The 16187-nt window shown below is 38.1% G+C and overlaps 1 protein-coding gene across 2 annotated transcripts; it reads right to left on the bottom strand.

The window, feature by feature from the left end:
* Positions 1 to 7423: 7423 nt before the first annotated feature.
* On the bottom strand, positions 7424 to 8920 carry LOC149839312 (uncharacterized). 2 transcript variants are annotated; one of them, XM_090004080.1, is made up of 3 exons: positions 8796 to 8920; positions 8238 to 8444; positions 7424 to 7504 (listed from the first exon to the last, which is right to left on the bottom strand). In XM_090004080.1, the coding sequence occupies exons 1-2, from the start codon at positions 8843 to 8845 to the stop codon at positions 8243 to 8245; spliced, it is 252 nt and encodes an 83-aa protein (XP_089860206.1). In that variant the 5' UTR covers positions 8846 to 8920; the 3' UTR covers positions 7424 to 7504; positions 8238 to 8242. The 2 variants fall into 2 exon arrangements, with proteins under 2 accessions (XP_089860206.1, XP_089860205.1); XM_090004079.1 differs by lacking the exon at positions 7424 to 7504 and having other exon boundaries at positions 8094 to 8444.
* Between the last annotated feature and the right edge of the window lie 7267 nt (positions 8921 to 16187).

Here is a 16187-nt window from a genome sequence, read left to right as displayed (position 1 = left end):
ATGTAAAACTCAACTAAACAAAGGTGTGCATACCATTCACCCTGCTAATCAAGCATACAGACTCACAACATGTCTTCTAACGTCTGAATCGTTCTTTCTGACTATCTATCAATCTGAGGGTGAAAAGCAGTGATGAACTTCAACTTTGTCCTTAATACTGACTGCAACTGTCCCCATAGTTGCAACGTAAATCTCGGATCACGATCCGAAATGATCGACATGGGTACACCATGTAGTCTTACGATCTCGAACGTACAACTTGGCCAAACTCTCAAGAGGCTGACTGAGTTGTATGCCCAAGAGATCGTAAGGCTACATGGTGTACTAGTGTCGATCATTTCGGATCGTGATCCGAGATTTGTGTTGCGACTATGGGGACAATTGCAGTGAGTATTGGGGACAAAACTGAAGTTCAATACTGTTTTTCACCCTCAGATTGACGGACAGTTAGAAAGAACAATTCAGACGTTAGAAGACATGATGTGAGCTTATATGCTCAATTGGCAGGATGAATGGGATGCACACCTGTGTTTAGTTGAGTTTTGCAAGAATTTAGAAAGATTCTTTCAAAAAAAAAGTTTTGCCCAAAAACCCATGATTTTTTAAGTTGGCATTTTTTGGGCATTACAATTTTTGGTATCAGAGTAGTGTTTTAGAAGTATGGTCCAATCCAGCAAAGGTCTGTATGTGTTAGCGTCCAACAACTTGGCTGCATGTCTTTCTCTCAGGGTTGTCTGGTCTGAATCCCACCTAGTCCTTCCAGGCTTAAGACAATATGTATTTCATCCTTGGCCTCGCAATCCAAACCCCAATCGAGTGCCTTGGACATAATGGCTTACACACGCATGCGAGACCAGAATTTTTCCTAAGTTCGGGCGAGTGAAAGAAAGGTCTTCCAGTTGGACCGTGCAACCGACGTCTTGCACAAACCGCATGTTGGCTACAGCCCCTTGTGGCGCAACCCGACGTCTTGCTAAGGACCCCTTTTCAGCCCTTTTTATGCCAAATATGTCGCTTTGTGGCAACCTCTTATTATTGTATTTTCTTGTAGAAAATGACATTTCATGGTAGCGCTTCGCAGACCGCATTTTTTTGTATGATTGCACGTTTATGACAGCACTCACTTGTTGCCATTTTTTTGCAAAAACGGTCTTGCTGGCGGCACCCTGTTGGTGCAAATTTCTGCAGAAGCGGTGCTCTATGGCAGCACATTGCTTGCTGCAAATTCTTGTAATGATGACGCTTGTGGTAGCACCTTTCTTGTTTCAAGTTCCCTGAAGATTTGGCATGCATGGCAACATTTTGTGGGCTGCGATCTTCCCACTTGATGTTACGCATATGGCAGCACCCCACTTGCTGCAATGTTGTGCATGTTTAACACTTATGGCAGTATGTATGGAACAATATTTATCTTGCTGATATGACATGTTCGAAATCTAGAAATTCTGGAATGATTGCAACATGCTAGATAGACTCTGAAAAAGAAAAAAAAATTCACATGCACTGTTCGCACATCCTATCACTGAAGTAAACTGTCTAAATTAAGCATGTCTATTTATTAAGTGTCGTAAACTTGAAATTTGTTTTCATAACATCCAATACATGCTCGAATAGAATCATGTGCGTTCCATAACTCATGAAGCATGTTACACTTTTGACATTTGATATGTCCCAAAACGAAAAAGAAGACTTGGAGCACCACAGTAGGGGTATGAAATGTTGATTTGAGATCTTGTTGTATGCTAAAACTCTATGACCAGTTATGTTGGGCATTGGACTCATTTCGTGAGCTGAACTCACTTGTTTATAAATGCCATACACCCTTGAAATAATGTGTTGCTATCACCTTCACAGGCGAAGTGCTCTTCTTGACTCGAATATGCTAGAGCACGTGAATGGGTGGGCTGACCTTGTCAAGATGTTCGTGTTGCTCCGCGGGGAACACACAAAAATTATGCCTAAGTATCTCGAAAGGAGAGAATGATTACTGACTAAGCCTAAAAAAATAAACTGCCCAATAGCCCCATTCACAAACGATTCACCTTAGAGAGGGTGGATGGTACAACCCTGAGTAATCGATTGATTTTACATGTTTTGAGGAGCAATGACATCCTTGTGGCCTCCACTCACTCAGAGTTAGGGAGGTCGAGGTTGCTAATAATGGTATTCCTCAACTACTGCAATAGTATGGGTTGCAATCTGTTGCCTATGCGATAGTTCTCTCGGCTACTGGCCGCTCACATGAGGTTTATTAATTGGTCTGTAGGTATCTCGGTTATCACACTTAATAGAATAATAAACACCGACAGTATTTTTCATAGATATGATGTTTTTCTTCGCATACCCGAAGAAGTAATCAAGACAGAACAATTAAACTAATTTGCTAACTGCTGACTTATTGGTTGAATGATTTATGCTTAGTTCACTGTTTAATTGCTTAATTACACTTGAGCGGGAATTTAGATGCATGTTTGTTACATGATGATGGCACTCACTGCTTAGTGTTAATTCTGCTAATTAAAATTATATTTTTCGTGCTTATGGTCATATTTGCTCAAATGTTAATTGCTACAAATGAATGATGATTCTAATTAAGTATGTTAGTTGCTTTAAATTTTTTATTTATGGTAAGTTATGGTTTTATCTCACCGACTCGCAAGAGTTTTCACCTCGTTTTATGGGGTACAGGTGGTGCGGTGGGGGCTGATGCGTTTTGAGGACTGAACTCATGCTTCTAAAAGGCTCTTGTGATTCTGGATGGTCATTTTAGAAAGTGTTCCAAGTTATGAGATTTTTTTTAAAAGATTGTAAATCTAATTGTCTCAATTTTGTAATGGAAAGCTCATCTTGTAAAGTGTCAAACTCTATCTATAATCCATTTAAAGATTTTCAACTATTTCCCCTTTTTATTTTCCGCTTTGCACAATCTTACAAAAAAAAAGTTTTGCCTAAAAACCCATGATTTTTTAAGTTGGCATTTTTGGAGCATTACACTGCACCCATCGACAATTAAGAGAGAGAGAGAGAGGTGAAAAGAAAGAAAAAAAATGAGTGGCAGAGGAGGAGAGGCTTACCAAAATCGCCACCGGTGACATCAGGTACGCAATCTTCTTGCTTTTTTCGATCGATTCGAGGGCCGACAACCATGTCTGTCAGTGAGTTGCAGTAAAGAAAAACAATACTCTGCAAGAGAGAGAGAGAGAGAGAGAGAGAGAGAGAGAGAGAGAGAGAGAGAGAGAGAGAGAGAGAGAGAGAGTAGTCTTTGGTTGTCGGAGAGAGAGAGAGAGAGAGAGAGAGGGTAGTCTTTGGTTGTCGGCCCCTCTGCAACAAAGAGGAAGGGTGAGGGTCGAATGAGGTTGTCGCCCCCCCTTTCATTTTTGTATATATTATAAGACCGGGTCGGTCTGGAGTGTGACCCAGACCGAACCAGGTAAGTAAAGAAAGAAATTGGGTCAAACCAGTCAGAATCAAACCAAACAAGTTCAGACTGACTCAGTCAAATCAAACTAGTCTGAGTGTAAACCAGACTGAGTTAGGTTTGACTGGGTCTCGGTTCTCAGTTTGGATTCGGTTTGATCTAGACTAGACCGAATTTGGATCCCGTTCGATCCAGTGACTCTGGACTGATCCAAATAAAATTGGATCCAGATAAATCTGGGTATGGATCCTGTTTGACAGATCTGAATCCATATTATAACTGGATCTGGATCCAACTGAATGGTTCAATTTTGGATCGAGATCAAAACTGGGTTTGGATGCAGTTTGACAATTCTAGATTCAGATCAGAACTGAATTTGGATCTAATCTAACAGTTTTGGATTCAGACTTAGATCCAACTCATAGTTGGATGGATCAGTTCTGGATCCAGACCCAGTTCTGGGTTTGGATCCAGTCTGATAGTTTTGAATCTAGATAAAAAATTGATCTGGATCCAGTTTGTGATTAAGTATGAATTTTGAGAATCCAATTGAGTTTTTGAACAAAACCCAGTTGGGTTGAGACTAGGTTCAGTAAACCTAGTGCTCTACACTTAGACCAAATATGTTTTGACCTAGAACGAGTCAGGTCAAATCATAAGAGTTGAAATAACCAAATTACCCTCGTGTGTACCCAAGATTCGATTAAGTAAAATAGGCATAACTTTGCACTTTGAACTCAGAATTGAGTGAGGTTTGGCGCATTGGACTCGTATAGTAGAGGGAAATCTTCTTGTACTCTGGTTCTGGTCAAATCAGGAGTACACAAATTGAGGTCGGATGAGTCAACTCAGAAGAAGTATTTTGATAATTTTGTCAAAATATAAGAAATTATGTGTATTAATACGAACATACTTGTGTGATGATCAGATCTTACTGTTAGAGCCTCTTGAGACTCGATTGCGATCAGAGCACATCATTCGTATTCGAGGTAAGAGATATTATAAGTAATCTTAGTTGTGAATAAATCTTTATGCGTTGCATATTATTGTTGATATTGTGTATTAGCATGATTAGAAAGATGAGTCTTGAGTGTGAACATGATATGTGTAAAATGACCATGCATTGCATTGAGATTTTTATATGCACATATTAGTTATGATATGTCATGTATATTAGAAAGATATTATTTTTGTGATAGCATATCTACATAATAACATGCATTGTGATAAAATTTCGATTAGACTTGAGTTTCTTTATTCTATTCATGTCATGTAAATTGTTACATTGAGATTAGCATGCATAACCCCTAGTGGGCCGCTGGTGATTTAACGATATAGAGACTATACATCGTTACATGCTTAGTATGATACAAGTGTTAACCCTAATGTCATCCTGAGATTGAGAATAAGATCCTTCGTGATCGTTTCACGATATCACTCGTAAGAGAATAAGTAAAATATAAGTTTGAGAATAAGGTTCAATGTAATGAACTTAAAATGTGACTTAGGGTTATATACATATCGTATTTGAGATTCTAGACGACCATGGAGGGTTGAAAGCTATCATGGTTAGGATGTAGCATGAACCATACCGATATTGAGTTTGAACCTGACCACTCAACTAATTATCAATAGGGTCTTTTTTTTGTTTCACTGCAATGCCTGGTGATCTGATGATTAATATTCATAGTATGACTAACATTGAAGAATTAGAGTGTTCTAGGCAAGTTGTTACGCTCATAGATGACTATAACTGGTATAACTGACCTAGTGTTATAGTTGGTGTGAGTGAGCATTTGAAAGAGTTAAAAAAAAATAAATTTAAACATACAACCTTGTGTGGTGTGTCAAAAACTAAACTCAAATTAAGAGCTTATAGCCCACTACAGTTGTAAGTTAAAGTTCTTATTTGCTAAAAAATTTAGCCATGTTTTTTCTGTGTAAACTCTAGAGGTCCCAAATCAAAGTGTTACATTAAAAGTCTGTGTGCCTTCTTGTCTAAATTAACCTTATGGTTTGATTAGCAACAAAAACAACCACTGCAATGTAGGAACCGTATCAAGAAATGACAAAAGGCTTCCAATTTTAAACCTATTTGATTTTCACCACAATGGATAAAGTGAATGCATAGATGTGTACACACAGACAAACACACATGCGTGCATGCACACACGCACACACACACACAATTCATAAGGTGTACAAAAGACAGTAGCCTAAGCTTGGCAAGTTTCTTTCTCTTATCTTGTCTGTAACTAATGAATCGGCAGTGCTAGTTCTAACAGGCTTGAAGCAGTCTTAACAAAAGGAGATCTCCATGGGATGGGAGAGTAGGGACGCAAATGGGTTGAATATGCTTCAATTCATGCTTGCCCATATTCATTTACTTGATTATTTCTGAATCTAAATAGACCTGAACCTATTCATTAATAATCCATAAATCCAACCTGGGTTTGGGTAATATACTACCAGATCAGACAGTTTGAGTTGGATCCAGTTTTGGACCTGGGTCTAAACTTAACCTGATTTTCATCCTATTGGAGAGGCATATGGTGGCAATAGCCCTTGAGTGGGGGAAAGTAATGTTAAAATCGATTCACTTTCTTAAAAAACCCCTTAATCGAATCATTTGTGAATCAGCAACTTTTTACCGTCAGATGACACGTGTTGTTAAACAATAAAAAATAGTTAAAATTTATTAAACAATGTTTTTAACCCCTTAAAAATATTAAAACAAATTGGATTGAAATGACTGAGGACCGATTCAGATTGAATCGGCTGATTTGGCCGAGTCAGACTGTTTCTGACAACATTGGGGGAAATAGAGATCATATAGAAATTGTGGTTGCGAAAAATCAAGTTCCATCCACTTAATAAAGTTTTCTTGTCAAAGGAATGCAAAATAATGCAAGGATTGCTAGAATAGCCTGCTGATGCAGGAAAAGATATGGATAACTGAAGCAGGACTTATGGATCCTTAAGGAAAATTTTGTAAAGCAGAGAAAATTGATGAAAAATTTTGTTTAAGAAAGTGCAAGAAAAAGCATCATGCGAGGAAGATATCAGGTGCTTGAAAACTACTTTAGGAAGTACTGGTAATAGTTACTGCAAATATTTAGCATACTTTTGATTTTTCCAGTGACATTAATAAGCCTCCTTTCACTCCTCCCAATAAGAGGAACCATATTCCTGCATGCTGTAAAAAAGAAATTAGACAATGTTGATAATTGCATAGACAATCAAGAGCCTGCTAGACTGGATAGGGAACTGATGGTGCAGCAGGATGCATTACATGACTGGAGAAGGATCAATCTGTGAGCCCAGTTGGCAGAACATGCGAGATTGCATCAACTAAAACCAAATAAGGAAGTGACTCCTGTTCAAGACAGGAAGAAGCCTATTCACGATTTCAGCAAGCTAGAACTTCATTTTCATGGAAAATCTAGCAGTAGTAGTAGTAACAGTAGTTCTTGACGAAAGCTGGTTAGGACCTTGCACTTGTGGTAGACTGGTAGGAAAGACTAATGCTAGGAAGTCTATCCATGAAACAAGAAGGTTGCACCCATTGGCCCATGAAATATGCATGCAAAAGATGCAAGAAAACAGATAAAGTCAGACGCACCCTCTGTAGCACATGGCAGGCAATCACTATGGTTTCACCAGAACCCTGAGTCACTTTTTGGTACCATCTGAGTAGATCCTTTTTTTTCCCTTTATTTTGACCCAAATCATTGCCCAAACAGCCAACAGTAACCATCATAATAAAATCAGTACACATTAACAAACAAGGTTTTGGTTGTTCGGACTAAGCTCAGCTTGTCCATCAAAGAAAAAATAAGGTTTTGGTTGTTCATTCATAATTATACCCATGTATGTTCTCAATCTCCAAAGAAACTTCCAACTTATTTGAGCAGCAGGGCATGGACTCAGATAACTTTGAACGTACCCGTGGTCTGAGTGGCAATTTCAAGAGAGAGGCAATGAAAGAACTTCACCTAACACTGCAATGCATCAATCCTAGTTGCAAAGGCCCCCAGAAATGCACTTGGTAATCTTGAAGCTTGATAGATAGTGGGGGAAGGACTGCTGTCATAACTCTAGGAAGTCAGTTATTTGCATCCCTTTGTGAAGATTGAAAAAAGAAATTATAAGGGTGAAACTTTTTCCATTTGTCACTTGTAAAAATTTTCTGATAAAGTGAATCATCTATGACCTACCATTTCTTGGCATTCTTACAATAGACTGTTGATTTTATTTACAATTGTTCAACTTGAATTATAAAAACATTTTACAAGAGAAACCAAAGTAGAAGTTCCTGATCTCGCAAGATAAGTAGGCCAATTCAAGCTCTAAGCATGCATGCGGATGTAAAGTTCTGAACAAACCACTTCCTCGAACATTATGTAGCATGTATATTTATTACTCGACATTCATTCATCTATACTGGTCAACAATGAACTTTAACAGAAAAGTTCCTAAAACATATATTGATTCATGAGCTAGTTGAACAAAGTAGCCTCAACTCTTTGAATATATTGGAGTATAGGCAATCTTACCACAGCATGGTCATGGCAGAACTAACTAAAGCATGATATAACAACCAAGCCATGCACTGACTTTTATGAATGGTAACACAGGCTTCACTACTCTGTTGCTACAAAACTTCCCTTCCAAGATTCCCTGACAATGAAATTCTCTGCAGAATTTTTCCTAAAAAGACTATTTTGCGATGTTTTTCTTCTTTAATTGTATCAGTAAATGTTATAACATTCTATGGTTCGAGGTATTTTAAGAGTAAAGCAAGAACTGGAAAAGTTACATCAGTCAGGCTGAGCTTCCATCACCCGAATGCTTTAAGAATCCATGCCTGTTTTCCAGGGCTGTGTTCCTCTTCCAGTTTTCGATAGCCAAATGAACGGTAGCCTTCGCCTGTCGTATCTCGGCACCGGAGAACTTGTGCTCCACGACGCCCAGAGGCCCCGGCTGCAATACTTTTATCACGGTCTCTACATCGTTCTCCAGCTGCCTGACAGAATTGACCAACATGGTATCACAGTCGTGAGAGAATAGCATCTGGGCAACACCATTTAACACACATCCATTCGTATCAATGGTCTGTGAGGAGTTAGGTCAGACTTGATTCAAGAATGAATTTGGGATGGTTTAATCAAGTCCAACAATTGAGTTTCCTTCAACCTCTAACTATTGAGTGGAATATCACAATCAAATGAATCGAAGAAGGTGGCACGATTCATGATAATCTCTATCTATTCGAGATTGTTTCGTGATTGATTTTAATAGAGAAGGATAAGAACGGATGCATTCTGAGTATATGAGCATTTTGGTGAGGAAGAAAGTGGGTGGGTGCACTGTGTACCTTAGAGAAGCGGCTGATTTTGATAAGAGAGTGCTCAGGATGCCCTTCATTCCCCCTGTCGAATGAATCACTGAACCAGCGTCACGAAATGAGTTCTCGAGGGAAAAATCCAATAAGAGAATGAACGAATTTTGCGGGCGGAGAGAGAGAGAGAGAGAGAGAGGTAGGGCTGGGAAACGACGAACAGGGCATGTTCGGGGCTCGTCTCGTGCTCGTGTTTAGGCGAGCCTAGCTTGAGCTCGGCTCGTCCCTAAATGAGACGAGCCGAACACTAGTTGACTTGTGTAAGAAAACTTTTCATATTTTTTATATACTACATTAAAAGTATATAAATTATATGCCATACTTAATACTTAATAGTTTATATTTTTTGATATATTTTTCATGCATCCTTCTTTTGTATATATTACATGCATTTTTTTATATATTATACTTAAAATACATGGACCGGGGCGGGGGGCAATGGACCGGGGCGGGGGCAATGGACCGGGGCGGGGGCAGGAGACAAGGTCTCCACCCCCGCCCCGCCTCAAAACGGGGTGAGGCAGGACCTCGTTTCTCTTCAATCTATTGTCATCCCTTAGAAGGATTGGGGATGGGGGCGGGGATAGGGGAGGGGAGGGGCGGGGGAAAGCATAAGTCCATCCCCACCTCCATCCCCGTTTCATGCCCTTTATCCCCGATCCAAACGGGGCCGAGCCAAGCGATGAGCCGAGTCACTAACTGCTAGGTTACCAGCCCTATTGATGGCAGTGGACCCGTTCAAAATCTTACCCTCCATCCTCTCCTCCATTCTTGCACGGATTTTGATTTTAATCTTCATCTTCGCTGTCATCTCTGTTTCATGTCCTCCATTCTTGGTACAAACAGAGTGAAGCGGGGTGGCATTTCGTTTGTTTTCCGTTGATCTACTGTCATCTCTAAAGAAAGATCAAGGACAAGGCGGGTTTAACGGGTTTTGATTTTAGCCTCGATCCTCATTTCATGTCCTCCATCCTCAGTCTAAATGGGACGAGACAGGATGGGCCCCGTTTTCCCGCGGTCCACTGCCATCCCTAACCAGCCTTATATTTAGGTGAGAAGAGTAGGAAATGTCAATGGATCAGACTTTATCCATTATCTTACAGAATCCAATTTCGTTTAATGGGATTTGGTAAGGCAAAACCACATTCCATTATAATTGGATGCGAATATGGTTTGTTTGTTTTTTGTTACTGAATTCAACGGGTATTTAGATATATAGATATCCAAATTCTATTACAAGTAAAAAAAAAATCAGATTTGGTATGAGTTTTTCATCATCTAAGTCAGAATTTAAATCCAAATTCGTATAGCCAACATCCAATTAATAAGACTGGTATCGGCCACATCTAACCTGAATCTGAACCATTTACATTATTGTTGCATGGGATGGTTTGGCAATCCCATAAGGATGTATACTGATATCCCTATCCTTTGACGGATTCAATTATTGAAGGTTGATAGTAGTAGCTTTCATATGAAAACCTTTCCGTATGATTTGACTTTCCCATGAAAAACACTCTTTTTATTAACCTGTTTTTCTCTTTCCCACGCTGAAAGGGCCTGAATGTGTATGATCAATCGTACCAAACTTGGATTTGTGATCTGAAAATTAGAAAACGTATCAATGACTTTATTCCTTCCTCCATGGAGTCAAAATATTTGTAAATTTCAAGTGATATTAACATTAAATCTTAGTAATCCGATGGTCCAAGTTCCAAGATTTGGTATTTATTTACCTTTGTTCTTGTTTCAACACCATAAAAAAAATGGCTTGCTAAAAAAACACCATAAAAAGTGGAAATTTTCATTTAGGAGCAACCTTTTGCTTATAATTTAAAAAATGGTGGACCAAATTATTTTAAAAAACAATCAAATAGGGATCAGAAATCAACATCTATCATCGAAAATGTGTTTCTTTTTTGGTTTTCTATAATCTTGAAAATTAAAAAATACTTATTTATCTTCATAAAAAAAGTGAACAGTTTGAACCCTTAATTACTACTGTAATGTTGTGATTTAACATGAGTTAAAGACAATAATAAATGTATACTCTTGTTTGATAATTTCTAGGAAAACAGCGGCTCATATTTAGAAGTTCAAAAATGTGAATCCCACATTTGAAATTAAGGGTAAAAGTTGGGCTCTAAATGAATTTCTTTCCACAAAAGATGCACCTATTCTTTTGGGTTAGGTTTCAACTTGGCGCAACATAATAAAAGATGCACCTATGTTTTTTAAAATCTTATAAAAGAAAAAATCCAATAAAAAGTCATGCTCTATAAAAATTCTGACCAATATTTTTGTTATTAAATTGTTATTGAAGCATCAAACATGACCTTTAAATATCTATTTATCAATTTTCTCTCATCTCCAAAGTTTGATATCTTATAATTTGTCATAAGTTGAACAAATTTGTTATGCCATAATATTTTTAAACTAGCCTCGACATAGGTTTAGAAGTAATTGCACTTAGTTTTGGAAAAAAAATATTGTTGATGTACGGAGACAAAGGTTTTGGTGATTTTGTCAAAATAGAATATTAGGGTCTTTTTTTTAATTGGTGTAATGTTCGCTACCCTCGTGGTTAAAAATTTGTTATATTTAATATATATTTTTTAGTTTTTTGGAACATTTGATCCGTGATCTACATATTAAGTTTAATAGAAATCAATCTTTTGATCATGTTTCCTAACCTATATGTCACGTTCTATGAGAGTTGGAAAATCAACAACTTACATTATGCTAAATTTTTAAACCTAATTTTAAACCTAAAAAATACATATTTTTACGTCCAAAAACCATAATCCAAGGGTCGATTCTTATTATTTAAACCCTACTGAACACATGACGTAAGGTCAGATTGGGTCAAAACAACCTCTCCCTGTAAGTTCTTGCTAGAGGTTTCCTTAACCACGGGGATAGCAAATGGGACCCCTTTTTAATTATGCCAAAAAATTGACATTTTAAAATATTATTTTATTTGTTAGAAGGGCTATTTGCAAATTAGTCCTTGACTTATCAGGTATTGGAAATTGGCCTCAAAGGGTGTCTTTGATTGCTTGTTCGGACAAAACAGTAAAATAAAACAGACAGAGAACACATGTTCAGTAACAACTGTTCTTCTTCAAACGTATGTTTTGACTCAAATAGCAAATCATATTTTTTATTTATAGATAAATAAATTGCAAGAAAATAAATTATAAATAAACTAAGAAAAACCAAAAAACTCTAGTTAACAACCGTTCCTCTTCCCGTAAGGAAACTGTTAAGGGTAGGCAAATTGATGGTTCTACCCTCAGAACTATTTTGCATATACTGAATAAGGTAGGGACTAACTTGCAAAAAGTATGTGAAAATGATCATCAAGGGCAGGGGTGGCAATTTCTGACACGACCCCCAACCCGCCTCTTAGGCGGGTTCGGGTTGGGCTTAAGCCAACCCGTTTAATAAACGGGTCGACCCGCGTAACCCGTTTATTAAACAGGTCGGGTTCGGGTTCGGGTTGGGGGTATGCCAACCCGCCAACCCGGCTGACCCGTTTAATAAACGGGTTAGGCGGGTGGGTCAACCCGCCAACCCGACCTGCCAACCTGCCTACCTGCCAACCCGATCCGTCAACCCGCCAACCCAACCCGCGAACCTGAAAACCCGTTTACCCGACCCAACCCATTTATTAAATGGGTTGGCGGGTCGTGTCGGGTTACCCGTTTATTAAACGGGTCGGGTTCGGGTTGAGGTATGCTGACACGCCAACCCGACCCGCCAACCCGACCCGATTGCCACCCCTAATCAAGGGTCATTTTGCAGTAAACAAAAACCGATAAAACTTATTTGTAAAAAGGTTGTTTTGTCCTCATCAAGCGTCATTTTGCAAGAAAACAAAAAATTGATAACTTATCTGTAAAAAGGTTATTTTGCCCTCAGCCTAGCCAGCCCAAGTGCACGTTTGAAAAAAAAAATAGAGGAAAAGTGATGCAAAATGGAAAATTCCGACCCTTCCAAACTAGGGATGGCAGTGGACCGAGGCGGGGCGGGGGACAAGGTCTCCACCCCCGCCCCGTCTCTAAAATGTAACCTTCATCCCTGGTCCACCCCCGTGACGGGGGAGACTTTGGAGCTCCACCCCCGCCCCGTCTCAACATTCTAATCCCCGCCCCCGCCCCGTCCCCGTCCCCATCCCCGTCTCGTCCCCGTTTGTCAAATTGCATCACTCTTTGATATTCTACAAAGTCTGTCCTAAGCAATATTACACTCTATCATAATAATGCTTATTTTCATGAGTGGCAGTGCGACATTACCAAGGTTTTGAATGGATCACGAAAGCTAACCTTCTTAACCATAAGCATCTCATAGGATTCCAATTAAACTAAAAGACATTCATGTGCATTCAAAATATATGATATCCAACAGGGTATCATGTGTTGGATTGGACTTCCACCTAAACCGCGATCCATTGAATTCTCATTTACAAGAATGCTCATCTCAAAATCCAAATGCACCCTGCGAAAAATCCATATGAGGATTTCTTTCCCCAACAATTCATCAAACAAAGCTCTGTTATCACAACTATTCAACATTAATTGGAAATCTGACCAGTGTCATTCATAATTTTCAACATACAGGAATGAATAGGATATCACTTAGTTGGAGCTAAGCCAATATCATTCCACAACCAAAAGGTTTGGTGTGATAATATTTGTGTCCAAACACATTACAAAAGTTACACAAAGCAAGTTGTTGAGCTCTAAGCTTTCAACATAAAGCACAGGCCTAACCTGCCGGTAAGGCCCAGCCTGCCAAGAGTACTGGGCTATCAATGCAAGTTTGACACCTCCTGCAATGAAGAACAAAATCAATAATTACAGTCAGTGATTACAGGTATTAGAATGATCAGTTCCATGACAACAAAGACAACCTTTATGGGAGTTGAAAAGTTTAAAACATTTAACCGTTTATGGGAGTTGAAAAGTTTCATGACAACAAAGTTTAAAACATTTATGGGCTATTTTTCTGTTCATTCCTTTTCATATGTAGCCATTACAAAATGGCTACATATGAAATTAGTGGGGGCAAGCAGGGATAGATGGTTATATTTTTCTGTATTATTTTTTTAGTTCATTCTTTTTAAGGGCTATTCTTGTAGAACATTTATTCATTCTTTGTTGATATGATTACTGATGTATACAACATTACTAGATAAAAATTTTGCTTCTTCATGTTTTTATGCAATTGATAAAGTACCAAACATTGTGGTATGTAAAATCCAAAGTCAATAGACAGGAGAGGATGATAAATTCTTTTCATAAATGAGAACCTAACTCCTGTTTCAAAAATGACTTGACTCAATGTTTGCTATGTTTGGTTCAATTAACCCGGCTCAAACGTGGTGCCTCTGAGTACACATTCAATAAAGGCATAAACAATATGTTTAATGGATTTAGTTCATATTCAAGTAAGTCTATGAATGTTCGTCACATGCGATTAATAAATGATAAAAGATCAAAAAGAAAAAGAAAAAAGAAAGATGATTGACACGACAGAAGATAATGACTGCGAAGGAAGAATAGCAAGACATGATGGCGAAGGATCCCCTAGTGCACACCACTTTGTATTGGGATGTTGCAGGTTCAAAACCCTGGCAATAAGTGCTATAGCTCCAATGACTTGTGCAAGAGCCAATCCTTGAAAACTGAGACAACTTGTAGGTACATGCAATCAAGTTTTTGTTTTGGTAGGTTAGAGAGAAGGCAAGTGCAAGACTGCAAGTATTCAGTGTGCCACAATGATACATTGCTTCTTTCAAAAAATAGACCAAAAGGAAAGAAAAACTTTCATTGAAAAACAAACAGCAGGAGGCTGACATGTGGAATACTCTCATGATAGCTAGAATATTAGTTGTTAGAGTTGACATATAGCTGAAGAGGCATATATATGATATCATAATATTCGTGCAATACTTCTGGAGTTGTTAAAAGTTGTAATATTGTTTACCAGAGGGTGTCTAGGTAAATCTTGAGACCCAACTGACAATCTAATAAATATCTTGGAGGTCAATGCCCAACACAATGCAAATATGCTGCATGGTACAGAACATTACCTGCATTGAGCATCAATCTTCCCTTTCCCCATCTTCAAGTCATTTCTTACAACCAAGACCTGTGGAATAGTCAAATGCACTATATCATTAGCTGCAATACAACATTAAGTGATTTTGTTGAACATCAAAGCATTATCATTAGCTCATTAAACTCTAAATATCATCAGCATTGATAGCATTTGTATCTTCTACTTCACTTTCTTATGAACCAAACAAAATAGATTTTGTTAACAAGTAATAGTAGCAGATAAAAGAAGTGAGTAAAAGAATAAAATTTACCACATCCATATCTTCTAAGAATGTGTAACATTGTGGATCCTTCGATGATGATGAACCTATAAATAAAAAAATAATGCATTAGTTATACATTATAACATAAGCATTCACTAATTATAAAAAAATAAACTTTCATTACCTCGTGCTTCAGCCCACAACCAATTTTGAGAGCACATCAAAGCCTCTACTGTAGTTGGAAGAAGTTTACTACGATGTGGACTGATCACCCTTCCGCCTGTACTAAAAGCAGACTCTGAAGCAACTGAGGAGACAGGAATGACAAATATATCCTTTGCAATCATTTATAGAAGAGGATACTTGGGACCACTTGACTTCCAAAATGATAGTATATCAAAATCTGGAGTTCTTGGCATCATCCCATCTTCTAAGTAATGTTTCAATTCTGATCTCCCACATGCTTTTTCAATATCTTTAGATTGTATAAACTTATCAAAGTCAGAAAGATCATCAATTAGTTGACATTTGGATCCGATACTTGATTGAGGAGGAGGAGGAAAAAGTTCAGGTTCATTGGAGTTGTTTTCTTGTTTTTCATATTCACTAATCAACTCCACACAAAGATTCTTAATCCTCATAATTTCATTTAAAGCCTCATTGTCTCCATAAATCTTCTTGTAATAATATTCCAACATGCTCAACTTGTATCTTGGATCTAAAACAGTGGCCACTCCCATAATACCATGGATCACACTCCAATACTTATTAAATTTTTCTAGCATTCTAAGCGCCATGTTTTTCACCACATCTTTTGGATCAATTAGCCACTTAGTCATCTCAACTCTAATCCCACAAATAGTTGGAAAGTAGGCATTTGCTGTAGGATACTTTGTATCTGAAAATAATTCTGTTGCACGATGAAATAACTCTAATTTCTCACAATTGTCTTGTGCCACCTCTCAATCTTCTTTCGTCGGACAACGCTTGTAGTGGGGATCTTGATATGTCAAACAAGTAAAAATATCTTTATAAAGCAA

Source organism: Nuphar pumila, chromosome 4 (assembly GCF_984573655.1).
Source record: "Nuphar pumila chromosome 4, dmNupPumi1.hap1.1, whole genome shotgun sequence".
NCBI lineage: Eukaryota > Viridiplantae > Streptophyta > Magnoliopsida > Nymphaeales > Nymphaeaceae > Nuphar > Nuphar pumila.
This window is presented reverse-complemented; position numbering and strand designations above follow the sequence as displayed.

Coding starts and splice junctions, on each gene's coding strand:
- LOC149839312 (XM_090004080.1), bottom strand. CDS start 8,845: ATGAAGGGCATCCTGAGCACTCTCTTATCAAAATCAGCCGCTTCTCTA. Junction 8,445..8,795: donor AAATCAGCCGCTTCTCTAAG/GTACACAGTGCA, acceptor CAATTCTGTCAG/GCAGCTGGAGAACGATGTAG.